At 44.0% G+C, this 19,716-nt stretch overlaps 1 protein-coding gene across 2 annotated transcripts in view; it reads right to left on the reverse strand.

Moving 5' to 3' along the window:
- The window catches only part of MDGA2 (MAM domain containing glycosylphosphatidylinositol anchor 2), a 695,817-nt gene that overhangs the window by 464,268 nt on the left and 211,833 nt on the right, over positions 1-19,716 (reverse strand). For both annotated transcript variants that reach the window (XM_090034430.1, XM_090034431.1), the window contains exon 2: positions 1,397-1,536. In XM_090034430.1, coding sequence (XP_089890556.1) covers positions 1,397-1,536 — 140 coding nt within the window. The remainder of the gene's footprint in view (positions 1-1,396; positions 1,537-19,716) is intronic.

Genomic DNA, 19,716 nt, shown 5'->3' on the forward strand with positions numbered 1-19,716 from the left:
TCCTGCACAAACACGCTTGTCAATAGAGAAGAAAGAGACCTTGCCAAAATGGGGGGCAAGGGAGACCAGAAACAGGTTCATAAAGAAATACAGGGGTCAACAAAAGGAAAGCAAACCCAGAAAACGCACACACACGAGTTAAGTGACACACACGCCGTTTGAGAGGCCCAAGTTTAATTCCACAAATGACACACCATGGAGGGATGGAAGAATGGGTACGGCCATACTAAAACGCAGCCGGGCCTGTTGCTTAAAATCTGATCTGTGCAATGAAGAATAGGATCATGAGTTTCACTTCTATACCTCTCTGCACATCTGTAGTTTTGATCCACCTTCCAGCTCCAGAAACAAGCAGTTCCCTCTACCTTATGCAGGCTTCTGCACCAGTGGCTTTCTCCGGTGTTTTATTTTATGTGCTTACTGTTCCACTGGCCCTGTATGTGTTGTGTTGCTTTTAAGCTCATAACATCTGCCGGAAAGCAGAGTTAAGACGAGTCGTTCTCCAGACCAGGGGGGACTGGACCCCACGATCTGTAAGGTCCCTTTCAGACTCTAACAACTATGAAAGACGTTTCCAACTGGTGTGAAGATAGAGGGGGTGAAACAAGTCACTGGATTTCCCTCATTTGTTCTAGGAACCGGGTCCCCTCTAGGCATAAAGCAAAAGGATGCTTACATCCCTGTGAACGTGCCCTGCTTCCCCTAAGTTTGGAAACCATGCTTTAGAGAAACCACATTCTCTATCACCAACCAGGCTAGCTCGGTGCTTTTCAACTCTTCAGACTCAACTCATCTCTTGTTAGACCCCCTTACCTTGGGGGTCTTCAAGAAGAGGCTGGACATATATTTGGCTGGGGTGATATGACCCCGGCACCCGTTCCTGCCCAGGGTGGGGCGTGGGGGTTGGACCTCATGATCTGTTTAGGTCCTTTCCGACTCTAAGCACTATGTCACCATGTCAAAGCAGTCCTCAAAAAATGCCCGCACTTAGCTTGCACTTGTTTCTTGACTACAGAAAAATACATGAGCAATTCTTCAATTGCAAAGAACTCAGAATGACAACAGCAAGTCAGAATGGTTTGAATCATGCTGGATTTCTATTCAAAATCTCTGGATTTATCTTGTGAATTACGTGTAGGTGTTTGCACATCCAACGGTGCTAAAATTATGTGTCGTACTCTTAAAAGGATCTCATGGCTCCCTGGATGAGAATCACTAGGCTCGATGGTTTCTGGTCACTCAGAAGAGCCTGGCACACAACTGAGCAAACCTCTGCAAAATGCCCCCCCCCCCCCGCAAAAAAGCAGATGACCTGAACAGACTGGGAAGGTAAACAGCAGGATGGTCGTGGGGCATCCAGCAACAACACGACGCTCAGTCACGGTTCGGGACTCACCTGTGGCCGAGGATGGCCCGTGACCAAGCAGGTCAGCTCCAGAGTCTCCCCCTCACGGATGGTGTACACTCGCTCCGAGTACCGCTCCTCCTCGATGTTACACGCCAGGCCTGAGTGAACAATCCTCACCGTGGGTGGGGCTGTCAAACCAGTAGAGAAAACCCTGATCAGTAAAGCATTTGTGCATGCAGTGCCTTGCCCCCCGCCCTCCGTCAACAGCATTCACCATAGACCCAGAGGCCCCATATAACCTCCTGAGCTCCTATGAGGCTCAAACAAGGCTCTCTGAAGAAACAACACTTCACTCTGCTTTGAACATAGAAACCAGGGACATCCCCATGCATATAGACGCTGTAGGATTCGTGTAGTCTGCTAAGGAAACAGACTGTGTAAGAGGAGACAGTACATTTGAACGTCATGGGTCAACCCTCCTGGACCTAAGGGCATGTGTCAGTAGGAGTAAAGGATGAGCTGGACGATGCCATTTTCTTATCTCAGGTACTGTAGGCAAAACAGTGCAAAGTGAGAGAAATTAAATTGCAGTAAGAATGGCAAGTTAGTACTATACTATACCATGGCTTTGTTCAGGGTCTTCCAGGTACATCTGACCCTTAGCATTACAGAACAGCCTGCTCCCCACCCCAGGCATGAGCTAAAGGACTAACTCCATTAGCTGGCAACAAGTGTAGTATCTAGTTACCATTCAATACCACAAAAGGCTGCCAGGCTATTTAACCAATACCTACCTATCCCCTGAGGAAGCCCTTTCCAGACTCTTCTGCACTGGTTTCATTTGTGGTTTTGTTGTTTTGGGGTTTTTTTGTTTGCTTTAATTTCCAAATGAATTTCCCATTATTGTTCTTTTTATTACGTATCTTCCTAAATGGATTGCCACATTCATTATGCATATGAGATGCTTTAATTAAAACATTAAAATTAGGGAATAGGCACAGTGGGACCAATCCAACTCCGGTGTAAAAAGCATATTCAAATCATTCAATGGGTTGGACTGGACCGAAATGTTTTGGAACCAGAGCTTGGATTTAAAACGAGCCCATTTTCTTTTATTTCCTTGTATACTTAACCTGTACTAAGGAAAAGTCAAATGCTTTTATCTGCACTACAGGCACAGCATGTTTTGCATATGCAGACACTTCGGTTGTAATATTGGATGCACAAATTACAGGCATATTTTAATAGTTCAATAGAGCATATCTATGTTTCTATGAGACATTCAGTATTTCTGAAGCATATAATTCCTGCACATTAAAATTCCAAGAGAGTGGATCAATAGCAAGACAAGGTCGAATCCGAGTTTCAATACCCTTGCTGAATGAAACGGAACAAGGAAATAAACAGCACAAACGGTAAAGAGTAGATCGGATGTAGGGGAAAAGAAAAGCGTCCAACTTAATACTCTTTCGTGCTATTCAATGCTCTTAAGAGACATGCTCTTATTGGGCAAGGACTGAATATGGGCTTTTTAACCAGGCAGAGAGAGGCTCTACAATCAGGAGCACTTGCGCAAAGTGATAGCACAGCAAAAGGATATCCTGTGGCCCAATCTGGGCCCAAAGCAGCTCCAAGACACTGAGCCCTAGGACTCTGCAAAGACACACGCATGCTCACCGTGACATGCAGCATGTACAGACAAAGCATTAAGCAGGGACCATTGCAGATTACAAGTCTGCCCCATGCTCTGGAGCCTGCGCTTTGCATACAAGCGCCCAATTTGCACCTGCCATTAGGGCATTTACAAATGCACGGTTCATAGCTGTATTTTAAATATCTGACCCTGGGAGACCTGGCACACCATGATAATGAGAATGAGTGTCAAACAAAGACACCCAGGATAGCAGAGCAACAGTGGACTGAATGAAGAAAAACAGAATAATTAGATCTGGCCAGCCTGGCTCATTCCCTTGCTCTTCACCAGCTGGAACTGCCTCTGACAATCCCCGTCTTGGGTATTTAAATAATGTTCAGTTCGCTTGGCCTACGTCAGCCTTTTCTGTAATCATATACGAAATCTGTCCTCATTCCTCACTGATCCCAAGAGCACAGCCTGGCGGGTACACTTTCTTTGCAATGGACTGGATCCTGGGCTTAATCAGGTTCTCACAATACAAACAGTAGACAGCGAAGACTAATTCTGAAGGCTTTGAACTGGAGTAGCAACAAGATTCCAGCTTTGACACCTAAAGCAAGCAAAGCTCTTCAGACGCTGTTAGCTCACACCCTCCGAGGTGAATTACACCCAGCATTTTCTTTTGCCATTATTGGGGGTGGAAGCAGCTCCGGCTTACAGAGAAGTAGCAACCAGGAAAATGAATCATTTTCCATGTCCTTTAAGTGTGGCTGCATATGCACACTATACCCAGCACACTCCAAAGATCAGATCGCAAACTACATGCCTGCCCACCTCTTTGTATTCAGGCAGAATACCAGGGTCTCTCTCTGCATCGCCCGCTCTGTTGTTACTCCGTGAAAAGTGTTGTGCCCAATATGAGCCTTCAGTTTATTCAAGTTGAACTGATCCCTCCGAGAACCAAGATGACATTTAGTTTCTCTCTCAAGCAAGCAAGGTACTCATGGCATCTTATACACGTAGGACCGGACCCCGTGCCCATGCTCACACCAGAAGCACCTGAGCTCCACATCAGGGGTTTCAATGCAAGGAACAGCTCAGTGTGACCAAGTACCACAATCTGACCCTTAAACACCCCTGTCCCCACGCTGAGCATCACTAAACTATTGATAACAAAGTACTAAAAAAATTAATTTACGGTACAACTTTCCCAGTAGAAAGGATGTGGACTTGTAATATTTGCTATTAGTCATTCACTAACCGGTGGGTGCATTTTACAGCCTAAATTAGCAGCTTTATCTCACTGCCATTTGAATTAAGCCTTACAAGGCTGTTTGCTCAAGCAGAAATGCAATGCAAGAATGTTTCCTCGGTGTCCTCCAGACTGTACAATCCTGCGCTGTGAAGACTGTCAAGGTGTCACGGCAGCTCTTCCCTTCTGTACAGCTTGCGAGAGGACACGTCCCTCCACTGCCTATGGACCAGAGCTACTGCACCGTTTGCTCTGCACCTCAAAGGATTCGGGGGAAATAGGGCCAAAGCTGCACCTCCAGCTAGGAAATAAGCTGCACCTTTGCAAAGGTGCTGTCAAAGGCAGGAGCAGCCCTTCAGGACATGCTCCAAACCCTGAGAACGAAAAACCCCCAGTACTCCTCAGTGCTCTCCTCCGCTATGCCGCTGTGCTGAAACAGCAAAGCCATAGGTCTTGCATTTTATCTAGCATGCTTCTTGGTTTCTTCCTACAACATCAACCCCGCCAACCATACAAAGCCCAGGAAGGCAGTGGGTTTTGAGCGGTGAAGCCATCATGCTTAGAGTCTAAGGCGAAGAGATGCAGAACCATAAGAGCTGACGGGAAAGAGCGACCCATGCACGATAGCGCTTAACACACCCAAACACCAAATCCTATGAATCCATGACTGGCAACAAAAAGGACAACCCACATGGGATAAGTAAATAAAATGCAAATATCATTATAAAAAAAAAAATAAGGGAATTGATCCCCCAAACCCCAGCATGAACACAATACATCTCTGTAGGCATAGGTCTTTAGTAGCGGTGGTCTTGAACACACAGCACAAACCAAATACTCCACTTTCGATTTTCGAAGGTTTTCATTCGGGATCCAGAGCTCAAGGCCAACTTCTCGTCCTGACTGATAAACAAGTGAAGCAAAAAAAAAAAAAAAAAATCAGATTGCAAACATCTGGGAGGACCCAAACTTTGGCAATAGTCAGCTCTGCCCCATGTTTTCCAATCAAGACCCAAATCTGCAAGCCTGTATTTTCTGAACTGCTGAATAAAAACCCACCAGACATCTAGCAAGAGAGACGAGAGGTCCAATCTGAGTTAAAACGGTGCCACTGAGCCAGCAGAGGGTGCCATCAGATTATGATGGCTCTCAACCTCCGGCACAGCAGGGCTGGGAACTGGAGCATCTGCTGCTACCCGAGTTTTCCACACGTACTTGCACCCTGGCAGACCCACCTGGCTTGAAACACATTTAATGACATCTTTCTCTCACACCTCCAACCACTGCTGAACGATGAGCAGTGGAAAAGACACGCGGGAAAAAAAAGAACCTCCAGTTTTTCTTTGCTCGAATGCAGCATTTATACATTCATTAAGTATTTGCAGCACTCTGATTTTAATTGTAAGGTCTGGCAGGCCTTGGGAAGTGTTTAGATGCTAAACTGTGTGGCTGCTCTCAGGAAGGCCGTGACAGCTCACTCCAAAATGATCTCTACATCTGTCTGTGGAGCCTTTGAAACCAAACCAGGAGTGGAAACTGCTGGCTACCTTTGAAGATGGAGGCTTTGATTCCAGAGCAAACGGGCTGGGTGTTTTTGAAGTAAACCTTACTTTTAAAAGCTGCCATTTCCCCAGCCTTTTGATAAAGTTTAATTTAAAACCAGCAGCTTACCCTTGTCATCTGTCACAGTTTTGGTAGGTTCCCAAATCCCCCCCACACACACCATTTTTTCAAAAGCAAAATTAAAATACAAATGTTAAATATTTCACGGTGTGGTATTGCTCTGGGGTGTTTTACTCTCCAGATTTCTGGTTTCAGTTTTCGAAGTCAAATGAGCACCATTATTTGAGAGCACTTCAGTTATACACACGGCTATACATGTGCACGAACATGGTATCTGGGAGTTGTGCCTTTAACATCAGACTTCTTCTTAGCTTAGCTTCTGCTGCATTTTCACAACAGAGCGACCTTTACATACAGTGCACCTGCACGTGCAGAATTACCACCTTTGAGCATATAAAATACTCACTGCCGTCACAGTGGAAGGCATGTCATAAAAACTGACTAGTTAAATCAGCACAGCACAATACTTAAGCAGGTATTGCACTTTAAGCATGTCAGCAGTCTCAATCCCACAGGACAAGTCCTAGACTCAAAGTTAGGTACATCTTATAACTCATCTGCAGACACCCACCCCCAAGGCAGGGACCATCTTTTTGTTCCGATTTGTACAAAACTTAGCTCATATAAGGACCTCGGACTTCAGAAAATCAGACTTCAACTAGCTCCCGATGGGCAGGATCCTCTGGGAGGCCAGTCTGAGGGGGAAAAAGAGTCTAGGAGAGCTGGTTGTATTTCAAAGAAACCTTACTGAGAATACAGGAACGAACCATCCCGATGTGCAGAAAGACTAGCAAGTGTGGCAGAAGACCAGCTTGGTTTAGCAGGCAACTCAGTAAGCTAAATCATAAAAAAGATGCTTATAAGGAGTGAAAACTTGGACGGAAAACTAGGGAGAAGTATAAGAGTATTTCTCAGGCATGCAGGGATGAAATCCAGAAGCACACAGCACAACTGGAGTTGCAGCTAGCAAGGGATGCATAGAGTAGTTACTACAAGTGTGCCGGGAACATGAGAACAATTAGGGAAAGTGTGGGTCCCGTACTGAATGGGGGAAGCAACCTTGCGATAGAAGACGCAGAAAAAGCTGAAGTACTCAAGGTCTTCTTCACCTCAGTCTTCACAGGCAAGGTCAGCTCCCAGACTACCGCACCGGGCAGCACAGTGTGGGGAGGAGATGAGCATCCACAAGTAGTGAAAAAACAGGTTAGGGACTATTTAGAAAAAGTGGATGTGTACAAGCCCACGGGGCTGGATGGGATGCACCAAAGGGCAGTGAGGGAGTTGGCTGACATGATTGCAGAGCCAATGGCCATCGTCTCCGAAAAAACTCATGGCAGTTGGGAGAGGTCCCAGATGATTGGAAAAGGCCAAAAACAGTGCCCATCTTTAAGAAAGGGGGAAAAAGGAGGGTCCCAGGGAATTACAGACCAGACAGCCTCACCTCAGTCCATGGAAAAAGCATGGGTCAGGTCCTCAAGGAATCTATTTCTAAGCACTTGGAGGAGAAGAAAGCGATTGGGAACAATGAACATGAATTCACCAAGGGCAAGCAAGACATGCCTGACCAACCTGATTACCTCCTATGATGAGTTGACTGGCTCAGTGGATGCAGGGAGAGCAGCGGACATGATATACGTTGACTTTAGCGAGGCTTTTGATACCATCTTCCACCACACTCTTGCAAGCAAGCTAAGGAAGTACAGGTTGGATGAATGGGGCTGTAGGGTGGAAAGAAAACTAGGCTCAGAGGGTAGTAATCAATGGGTTGATGCATAGTTGGCAGGCAGAATCAAGACAAGTGCCCCAGAGGTAGGTCCTGAGGCCATATTTTTTTCTAATATCTTCATCAATGACCTGGAAGATGCCATGGAGTGCACCCTCAGCAAGTCTGCGGATGACACCAAGCTGGGAGGAGTAGTAGATATGCTGAAGAGTAGGGCTAGGATTCAGAGAGACCTAGACAAACAGGAGGATCAGGCAAAAAAAGTCTTGTGATGTTTCAATATGGACAATTGCAAAGTCCTGCACTTAGGATAGAACGATCTGCATGAAGCAGTGCAGGCTGGGAGTGACTGCCTAGGCAGCAGCTCTGCAGAACAGGGCCCTGGGGTGACAGTGGACCATAATGTGAACAGAAGGCAGCAGTGTGCCCTCATTGGCAAGAAGGCTAATGGCATTGTGGGCTACGTCAGTAGGAGCGGTCCCAGCAGATCAAGGGCAGTGATTCTTCCCCTCTATTAAGCACTGGTGAAGCCACATCTGGAGTCCTGTGTCCAGTTTTGAGGCCCCCACTACAGAAAGGATGTGGATAAATTGGAGGTAGTCCAGTAGACAGTAATGGAAATGATTCAGTGGCTGGGGCACATGACTGGTGAGGAGAGGCTGAGGGAACTGGACTGATTTTGTTTGCAGAAGAAAAGACCAAGGGGAATTTGATAGCAGCCTTCAACTCCCTGCAGGGGGGCTGCAAAGAGGATGGAGCTGGTCTGTCCTCAGTGGGGGCAGGTGACAGGACAAGGAGCAATGGGCTCAAGTCGCAGCAAGGGAAGTTGAGGTTGGATATTAGAAAGACTCACAAAAAGGGTAGTAAAGCACTGGAACAGGTCACCCAGAGAGGTGGTGGAGTCTCCATCCTTGGGGGTTTTGAAAGTCCAGCTTGACAGAGCCTTGGCCGGGATGATGTAGTTGGGGCTGGTCCTGCTTGGAACAGGGGGTTGGACTAAATGTGACCTCCTGAGCTCCCTTCCAGCCCTCCTTGTCTGTGATCCTATGATATACATAAGGACATAAGAACTGTCATTTCCTGGGTCATACTGTAGCTGCCTAGCGTCCATGTCACAGTAACAGAGACTTGATGCTGAAAGGGAGAGTGAACAGAGTGTGACCAGAGTTTTTTCCACTGTTCCTCACCCACTTGAAGTCTCCAGTATTTAAGGTTTAAGAAGATTTGAAGTGTCATCCCTATGTCCCATGCTCAATAGCTACTGATTTACCTTTCCACCAAGAATTTGCTCAACCCCTTTTTGAACCTGGTTACACTGCCAGCCTGCACAAACTTTTGTAGCAACAAGTTACACACTTTATTTGCACACTGTGTGAAAAATGCCTTTCTTTTGTTAGCTTTAAACTAACTACATCCTAGTTTCATATTATGCCGATACTCCTTGTTTGATAAGAGACAATAAAGAGTAACTCCTTATTGACTCTCTCATCATCTGGTATTTTGTAAACTCTTTTCATGTCCCCTCTCTTTTCTAAACTCAACAGGCCTAACCTCTTTAGTCTCTTCATATGGAAGACCATCCATCCCACTAATCATCCTTGCTGCCCGTCTCTTCACCTTCTCTAGTCCTTCTATATCCCTTTTGAGATGTGGGAACGAGAACGGGATACCGTATTCAAGGTGTGGATGCACCATGGCTTGATGAAAGGGTATTATGTTAGTTGCCATTTTGTTTGAAACAAGGATCCATAATTGCAGCAGTATCACAACACAAATAAAATATCTTCCTAGACTGGGGTCATAATGCATCAAGGGAAGGAGGACTCCAGTAAATCCAGAAAAGCTGGTAACACGCTGCTGCAGCCTTTTAAATTCATATACATTTTAAGTGTCTTACAGTTTACAGCTGGATCCTCTTCAACTTCTTAAGCTTAAGTAGCACTTGGGTTTGGTTTAAATGTGATCCCGTTCCACCCTGTTCAAATCTGTGAAAACATTAGCATGCCCACTTTTGTGCCATGCCATCACCTTAACCTTGAAAGGAAGGGGCAAAGAGCAACTAGGAGGAGGACAGCCCACCCAGCTTCGTATTACTGATCTTTCAGGGGCTTGAGCAGGGTGAAGTAGGATCACACACAAACACTGAAGCATCTAAATGGTGCTTAGCGTGCAGCTGTTACTGTGACTATATCTGTTTAATATCCATTAGACCTGGGGAAGCAATAGATGCAAGCAAAAAAAAAAATCAACTGCTGAATCCAAGCATGGAAGGAGTGTACAGTGCCTTAAATAAAAAGCAAATGAATATGTCAAAAATTTCTCGTTAAAAACTTTTTTTATGGTTCAGAATTATTACATAATTATGAAATGTCACCTCCCTTTCAACTCTAAGCATATTCATTACAGCTCCCTCTAAAACATGCCTCCAAGGATTAAATACCAGACGAGACATTAGAGTCATACACTACTTGGCATTTATTTTGTTTGGTGGCATTTAGAGGAATTTGTCTTGTGATTATACATAGTAAATATTGCATGAAAAAACCCTTCATGCTTCTTGTCTTGGCAGAAGATATACCTAGTGCAACAGAACCAAGGATGAGATCAGAAATGAAAATTAAAAAATATATATATATCTCCCCCCCAGACTTTTGTTACCAACCAAAATGGCACCAAGATAGTCTCTATTTACCAGTGAAAGAAGTATCTGATCATGCACATATTCTGCTGTCATACAGCAAATATGGCAGGTCAAAAAAAAAAAAAAAGTGTAAGGTCTGAAAGCTGGAACCTTTATGCTTCATCCATGGGTTTTGTTTTTCATATTTCAGTTACGAAGAAAAATGTAACATCTCACTTGCCCCTCCCCACTCATGTAACTGATGGTTTAAATCAAAAGATGAATGAATAGAATCCATTTTTTTAACATCATGATTTTTTTATCCAATCTCAGTTTTTTTAGGGCCTTATTAGCACTGAATAATAATAATAAAAAACCCACCAACAAGGTCAACCAGAATTTTTGATAGACAATTAAAGAACTGACATTTTCAGAAAGATCACTTAAAGTTTTGATGGGGGATAGTCCTCTTGAAACCAAGCGAGAGAAAGGCTGAAGAAACAGTCCTTATGAAAATCAGAAAGATGTGGAAAACCAAATGGACACAATCCTCTCCACCTGTCTTTACATTAATGGATACAAAACTAAACCAAGCTACTAACTTGTGTCTCGCACACATCAGGCATCACCTCACTGTCAGTGAAGTCTGCCCTTTGTCTTCAGTGCCAACAGAACCAGATTCAAAATATTAAAATGGTAGGTTTTCATTTCTACCCATTGAACCTAGAAAGGACATCCCCATGTCCTCACTTACAGTATCTGCTCACAACCACCAATTTCAGGAGTGTTGCAACCAATGAAGTCATCTGGTCACTGAAGTCATACTGCACCTTTTTAATAAGAAGCCATTACATGACAATTGACTTGCATGCATCATATCTGACTGTCATTCACAGTCTGACCTCTAATAACACAGCAAAATCATAGAAAACGAGGGGTGGAAGGGACCTCAGGAGCTCATCTCTAGTTCAACCTGCAGCTCAAAGCAGGACCAGCCCCAACTACATCATCCCAGGCAGAAAATATTCTGGAGGATCACAGGTGTGCTTCTTTGCATTAAATTTTCCCTTCATACTTTTTAGTTAATAACATTTCACTGTGAGATAAAACTAGTATAAACTCAAGAAGATTCCTGCACCATCTTGTTTCCTTGACATTGGCCAACAAGTTGAACGACAACAATTTTTACCTCTAAAAAACAAACAAACAAAAACTTAGCTAGCCAGACGCACGTACCCCTTTCCACAATATATCAATTTATCCAGGTATCCAGATGATAGGGCGTCAAATGAAACTAATCAGAATGCATCGTACTATCACTAAGACAGACATCCTATGAAATCTTTAGAATACTCTAATACTGAATATTTGTCATATATTCAGAAGTGCATCACTTCAATTAGCAGTGCAGCGTACTCCAATGCTTGTTCACGATCTGAAACGAGGACATTATTTTTATTATTTCAAATCACTGGAGAAGGAAAGAAAATCTTTAAAACATGACAATTCAAGAAGTAGAATTTTTCTGACTGAAGAAATAACACCCCCCGCAATTCCTCTACCAAACTGGAGCATTCCCACTGTTCGAGAGCCAGATACTGACAGACACCAACCATATGTCATAGATCATAAGTTTTTAATACTTACCCAGCAGGGGGAACAATAAACAGCAGTGTAATGAGTTGTAAGGGGAAAAAATTCTAACCGTTTCTAGAAACAGAACGACATTTCCTTTAGCTTAATAGATATTCTGCGGATAAGCTGTGCGGTGTCAAAATTAGGTCAGCCTCACACGGTAGTGGTGGGAAACAGTTCTGTGATTTAATTAGCTCTGTGTTTTTTTATGTTAGTGCTATCAATCAAGAAAGCTTCCAGAGCTCTGGAAATACAGCACAAGTCACAGAAATATGGGTAAACATCAAGCGGCATAGCAAAATCTGTCCAGTCAACAGGGAAAGGAGCCTTCCTGCTCCTCTCATAAGCCCTGCTGTAAGGTCATCTCTGGGTGAGCTCACCAGTGTTGACACAACAGATCCTGGCATTTCTAATAAGTGAAAATATCTGAGGATCTATTCATCAAGCTGAAGCTCTCTCCTTTCAGTTGAGCTGTCAGCACCACCTCCGTTTTCTACCAAAACATTTGTTGGCAAACTGTAGTCACTACAACGTTATTTTAAGCCCAGCTAAAGAAAGACCAATGTGCCTCAAAAATATTCTAGAGCTGTAAATGTTTTTAAGGAAAGAGGTTTTTTTGGTTTTCTTTCTAAAGAACTTAAGGGCGCATCTACATGTGCAATTAACATGCTTTAGTTAATGCACATTAAGTCTAGTACATCCATTGGGAGGTACTAAGCAAATGTGCATTGGCCAGTCTTAATGCACATTAACTAAAGAGCACTTTTTTTTTTTAGTGATGCTTAGTGCACCTTAGCTTATTTTAACGGCCATTATCTAAATAGTATGCTTTTTAGTGATGCCTTAATGCACATTAAAATAGGCTAATGCACATTAAAGTGCATGTGTAGACACACCATGAAATTTGGGGGGTTTGAAAATGAGGATCCTGTAACATGTTTCAAGTTAGGTCTCTTAAAATGGACAGCCACTTCTGAAAATCCAGTCTCAATATTTGGGAATGTATTGAGGAAATAGGCCTGAGGCATACGTTTCTTTGTTTATTCACCAAACAGTTTATTCTGTTTCCTGCCAACACCTTTTCAACATGGTTCAACTCTGCTCAGTTCATCATCACAAATGACAAGAAATTCTGTGAATGCATCTACACTGCTAGCGAGTGCCAGCCTCACTGCTGTCCTCAAAGACAAACCCACTGGCCATCTGTACTGAAAACAATTCGGAGATTTTGACCCTGTGGGTGCAACCCAGCCTCACTTCCAGAGACGTATTCAACATCAGAGTGCAAGCCAGGCCCTTTCCAAGCCCGTTCCCACCTACGCTGTAGGCCCCAACCCTGGAAAGCCCACCTGCTGCAACTCTTCAGCTTTCTGTTCTTTGTCTTCTACATCTTGTTCTACAGGCAGCAATTAGACGCACACAGAAAGAAGACCACTAATTGTTGAGGAACAAGAAGCTCTTACTCTGTGGTGTGGGTGGCAAGGGATAATAGATGGCTCAGGGTGGTTTAGACTGATTGAGAGCAAATCCTAGAGTCAATCCCAGACAGTAGCTATACCCAGTGTTTGCTCAGTCCACAGCTTCAATGGTAGAAACAATGATGCATGTGATACCCTCTTGCCCGCTACTTAACAGACCGGGAACACCACAACTTATTTTTCTTATAGCACTGCACAGTCCAAACAGCTTGGATAGACAGGCATTGTATTAAGAAAATATATAAAAAACAAAAACAAACCAAAAAAAACCCCCAAAAAACCCAATACCACACTTCAGATGATAGGGACTTGGCATTCATACTTGCACTTTTAAGGTAATGTTGGATTTGTTTGCTAATGTTGGACTTTTGCGAGAAAAGGCTTCCAAGGCACGGGAAATACTGACTATTCTCCAGAGGCTCACTGTGAATCTGAATTACTGGACCTCGGGATTGTTCATTAAGAGCTTCTTGATGGATGACCATAGTCTTCTGCATGTCAAGTGTCAGTCCCATTTACTTATATGCCTCAATAAAGATGTCAGCAATTGCCTGAAGCTCTGCTTCTGAATGAGCACAGACTACAGCATCATCAGTGTACTTGAGTCAGATGACTGAGGTCAGGGTGGTCTTGGGTTTTGGCTCAGAGTTGGCCGAGATTAAACAGCTTACCATCCATTCAGTATCCTAACTCCACTCCTACTAGAAGCTTGTTGGTGTCATTGCAGCCTTCGGACACCGGAAGAAACGGCTGTTCAGAGATCATAACATCAGATCTGAAGCCAAGCTTGTGATTTATCAAGCACTTGTGATCCCCACCTTACTGTATAAAGCTGAGACATGGACAATGTAAGCAGACAGCACAAGTCGCAGGAGAAGTAACATCAATCCTACCTACAGAAGATCCTTTGAATCCAGTGGGAAGACAGATGAACCAACATTAGCGTACTTTCACAACTCACAAGGAAACTTCATATACATCCAGGCAATGACCATCCAACATCAACTTGGCTGGACTGACCACGCCATCTGAATGTCCAACTCCAGATGCCCAAAGCAAGTTTTACTCTCCCAGCTCAGTCAAGGCATATGCTCAAGAGGAAGGCCGAGAATGCTTTTTATAGATGCCCTCAAGGCCAACTTGAAAACATTTAACATCAAGCATCAACTCCTGGGAGACTACTACCCAGAAGTGCCCCAAATGGAGGAAGAGTCTGCTGCAAGGATCTCAGTACTCTGAAACCCTGTGATGGCAGCAAGAGATGAAAAAGCAGGAGTGATAGAAATACCATGCCGCAGACTGAATCAGGAATCCAGAACCACCCAACCCACATGGAAATACATGCATGAGTTGCAACGGAGTCTGCTGATCCCAGATCAGCTGCATCAGCCATCCTTTGACCCACAGATAAAGCAATCGTGCAAAACAATCATCATCCACTGTAAGGGATTGCCAATATATACACTTAGCATTCCCATCAGCCAGAACCCCCAATGAAGAATTTAATCAATAGCTTGGATATTTTATTTAATCATACCTGCATATGTAAACCCAATAAAAATGATTACACTTCCCAACAACAGAACAAGCTGATCCAATAATAAAAACGTATTTGTGTACTGACTATTGTACTTGTCTAATCTTTGGCAGGAAAGGGCCTTTACAATTCCCACAGATTACCTGCAATGAAATGCCCTCAAGTCTGTATTTATGAGAACTGCTTGCCATAAGACAGCATACCTCTCAATACAACTGGAAAGGCTCCAGCTCATTTCATTTGCCAAGAGCTGACTTAAGTATTGATAGGTGCATAACAAAACTTAATTCTGATAGTTGCAGGGACATCTGCAATGGCTTCAATATTCTCATTCTGAATCAGTCTATTCTCCAATTATTTTTTATGCACTGCAGAACTTAAGAGAGCCCTTTGGGGGCTTCGTTTCTGCTAACTGGTTTTACATTAAGGTGTTCAAATACTAGAGTGATGGATGCCAGCATAAACCAGATACAATTAGACTGTAGCTACAGAAACCATTGAGATCAAACCCATTATGTTCTTGGGTGAAAGGACCACATAGGCAAATGTTGGGAATATATTTTGATGCCCAGGCATTTGTTGCTTTGGAGATTTTGGGTTGCTTCAGAGACTTTCAGCTCCATGTAAAAGTAAGTATCTACTTTTATGGAGCTGACTGCATGACTGGGGCTGTATGTTGCAAAACATTTGCCTGCAGGTTGTGAAGCACATTAACGGTGCCAAATATATTCTATATTTTGGAACAGAATCACAAGGAGTCTATTTCACATGTATTATTTCCGTTAATTGCATTTTAAATAGTCCTGCAAGGTTAGCAAACCATGAAGATTTTATCATTGCTTAAATGAAGAGAAATAATTAAAAGGCTGGTTAATAAAGGATCTGAGTTTTAATGTCTTTCAGAGTTTTTAAAACTTAGACATTACTGTTCCTGTTTAGCTGAGGGCCTGCTTCTCAGTAGGGGTTCAACCCAGGCGCTGCTTTTGTTAGGGATTTTTTTTTGCCAGCAATTAACTGTGACCAAAGATAACCTCAGCCAAAATAGCTAGTGTTTGGGATATCCCTCTGCTTAACCACAATGTCAAGGCAGACGGCTCAACAAGCAACAGTACAACATGTGCGTGCGATCAGGAAAGCTGGATCTGCAAGCGTGGAGTCTAGCATGGTCAAGTCATGCCGGTTTCTGCAGTTAATGGTACATACGGGTGCAACGTAACTAGTACTACATCTGGTGCCTTGACTCAAATGTCAATGACCTGGTCTTCATTTACAGCTTGGTCAAGTAGGAGCAGCTTTTACGGGAAGTCATCCAGAGCGCGGCTCCAACTCTTCACCTCTGGACTGGTAGCAAGATGTCTGAGCCGCTCTGCCAATTCACCTTGCTACCACGGATGTTTCTTTGCAAAAGTCACACTCCGATTCAGATTCAGCCTGGAGTTAAGAGGAAAATGACCTCGCTGAACATACTACTACACAACCATTTCACAGTTGAAACATGAAAGCGAGGCATACACTGCTGTGGTTAGAAACAAATAACAGGCTACCCAACCACCACACTTCATTATAAAAACTTGACCTCCTCCAACCAGCACAGAGACATCCTTGGGGCAAATCTCTCTCTGACTCTTCATATGGCACATTCATTTGAGTTTCACACAGCCTTCTGGGATCAGGTTTTTATCTCGCCGTCCTAAACCACACCAAGTCAGTGACAACACATCCCTCGGGATGCAAGACACGCCTGGTTTACATGAAATATTGTCAATTCAACATTTTCCACACCATTTTTTATCCCCTTACTCTTCCGTCTGGCTGAAATACCTGCTTACAGAAAGGATGAGTGACATTTGGAACAGGTGACCTACAGAGGCGGTAGACTCTCCATGCTTGGTGGGGTTTCAAGACTTGGCTAGACAAAGCCCTGGGATGATGTAGTTGGGGCTGGTCCTGCTTTGAGCAGGGAGTTGGACTAGATGTCACCTCCTGAATCCCATCCAACCCTAATTTTCTATTATTTGGCCAGTTCATAAGTCCTATAACATCCGTGATGCCACAGGGAGCCATAGAATAGCTCGAAATATATCCATACCGGCCCCTGATAATGATATCAAGAAATATATCTGGACAGAAAGGACTCATTGTACCCACGGTCTTAAAAACAAGGAACACCCAGTCCCTTAGGAGCTTGGTGCGACCTGCAGACAACAAAATGCTTGCATCTTGATGTTTTTGGTCCTAACCAGCCCCTGCACTTAATATTCAAAAACATGCAAGGAATAAAACGATATTTCTTTTCTTATTCCAGAAAAAAACAATGGTTCTCCATAAACTCAGCCTGTTTTCAATGCTGTTCCACATTGAACCAGTAACTTGATATTACCTTAGGGTTTTTATCCGGTGCCTTCCCACCATCTCTTTAAGAAGCACGTGGCAAAGCTGTCGATAGCATTCATACCACGCAGACGGTTGAAAAGGCAGAGAATCTGCTCATCTCTATTCAGCTCAAAACCTTCAGGTACTTGCCACAGACTCCTTCTGCAGGCATCTTTTTGTTGCAGCTCAGAAGCATAAAGCAGTGGTGTAAACAATCCCTCGGTAGAGAGCAAGGACAGTCTTCAAGGAAAAGCACTGAGAAAAAACAGTAGACCTTTTGCTCTCTCCACTGCTCTCATCTTAGCTTCCTCTCCCACAAGTTGAGTGCGGCTGCTGGCAAAGAAAGTTCAGCCGCCGACATGGAGAGAGCATTAGGAAAAGAGGTCCTGTCCACTGTCCGTCTGTCTCCTGGTACCCAAAAAGGAAAACCAGCATCTATAACCCACCGTTGGAACAACTGACCCATGGACAGTTTCTCCGGGGCTGCGTCTACATGAGATGCCGACTGCACAGTAACGACTCTCATACACAAGTACTAAACGACCGTGCAGCAGTGCCTCCGAATGGCTTTTCGGGGGTGCTGACTAGCTCGTTAGTACTGCGCAGTAGCGTTGCATCACGCTTTGTGCCACGTGACACTACGGTGCGGTACTAACGAGCCACTGCGCGGCCGGCGTCTCGTGTAGACGCCGCCCGGGTGAGCTTTGCAAGCTCTGCTCCTCTTGGACAGCCATCGGAAGAGATGCCAGGCATCCCTACCATCACAAACATAAGAGACGCGTTTCCCCCCAAAGCTGCTGCTATTCTTCTAAATACCTGTCTTGTGCCACTGCCACCAGAGCAAAGAGCTAGTGATAACATTGATCCCAGAGGGCCAGGATCACATGCTTCAGCAACAGTGGAGAATTAAAAGTAATTGCCTCTCTGCTTTCCTTCGAAATTACCACCTGATGCATCTGTTGATCTTTTCTGGGTTGTTTTTATTTATTTTTACTGCCCATCAAATGACCTTTTACTGGTACTTCAGTCTGAAGAGATGTACTGCTCTTTTCCAGGGTATGTTGCTACTGCTGTGACATGAACAAGCTAATGCAGTGTTAGAAGCCAAGATCCCTTTCTCTCCAAAGTCTAAAGAGAACCAGGGACATTTCATCACTGCCAGGATTCGACATGGGCATGCATGGGCAGACTCCTTTCAATCAGGGTCAGGCTGCTGGCATCAGGAGTACAGCAAACCACAGTGGGGTTTTTAGGAAGGGTGTTTGCACCCGAAAGCTTGCAAAGGACAATTTTTTCCAACTACTGAGTTGGTCTAATAAAAGTTATCACTTTTACCCAAAGAATCGTGTCTGTCTGTGCAATTAGACCAACACGGCGACAACCGACACCCATCCAAACTACAACAGACACTTCCATAAAGCTGAAATTTTAGGGAGGGGAACCTCACTCGAGCGGTCCCCCAGTGGCGGTTGCAAAGGAAGTCAGCTGAACCTGTAAAACTTCTGCTTTGAAATCTCTCTAGTGCCAGCCATCAGAGGGTCACCACCATCATCCCTTCCCAACTGCACTGAAGGAGACAGATGCCTCTCATCCCTCCCAGCTTTCATCTGGTCTTTGCCTTCTGGATTTGCACATACACCAAACAAACTTGGGAAAGAGCCTGTTGCTACACAGCAACATGCCAAGTAAATATATCCTGTGCATGCGGCACCTGTCCAAAACAACACACTGATGCTCAGGAGATCACAAAGACATGACAGGCATAAGCGTTTCCCTTCCCAAATGACTCTTCATGTATTTTGTGATCACCGCTTTCAACCCCCAATTTCAAGCAGTGGGTAAAATGAAACTTCTGAAATAAGTGAAAAGACAGTCTACAAGTGACAGGCTTAATTGAGGGAACACTTTGTTGTTCCTGGCATCATAAAACAGACGATGTTGCCAGACCTGTTTCAACAGTATTATAGTCTAGCGGTAAATATGTCTTTCTTATTACTGTATACTCAGTGCAGCCAATATGCTGACTTTCCTCCACCCAAAACTGTATAAATATACAGGAATCAAAAATAGTCTTAGCGGATTTAAGTATCTCATGCTAACAATAAATTCAGGCTGTGTAAGTGTCATTCCCATTAGTGGAATGATACCAGTTGCGACAATATGTTATTCCATGAAAATGCTGGGTTTGGTAATTCAAGAAAAAAGCAAGCAACTGTTCAGAAAGGGTGAGTATATATGTACACAGCGCTGAAGAAAGCCTTTATGGAAAACACTATTATATTATCACAGCAAAGGGAGTTGTCTATGTAACCCTGCTTACGTGTTGCATCTTCTGTTCTCAAATGGTAGCTTCGTGCATCTCTCCTCTTGGCAGCCTCATTGGTACGGGGGTTTGAAGGGCTACTCGCTCGTACCTGTTTTCACTGTATATAGGCACGGCTTATGCTGTTTGAGGTTCAAGTGTCCAGCTGCAAAAGGCAGGTAGATCAGA

This window comes from Crocodylus siamensis, chromosome 2 (assembly GCF_052110815.1).
Source record: "Crocodylus siamensis isolate JL-2025a chromosome 2, ASM5211081v1, whole genome shotgun sequence".
NCBI lineage: Eukaryota > Metazoa > Chordata > Crocodylia > Crocodylidae > Crocodylus > Crocodylus siamensis.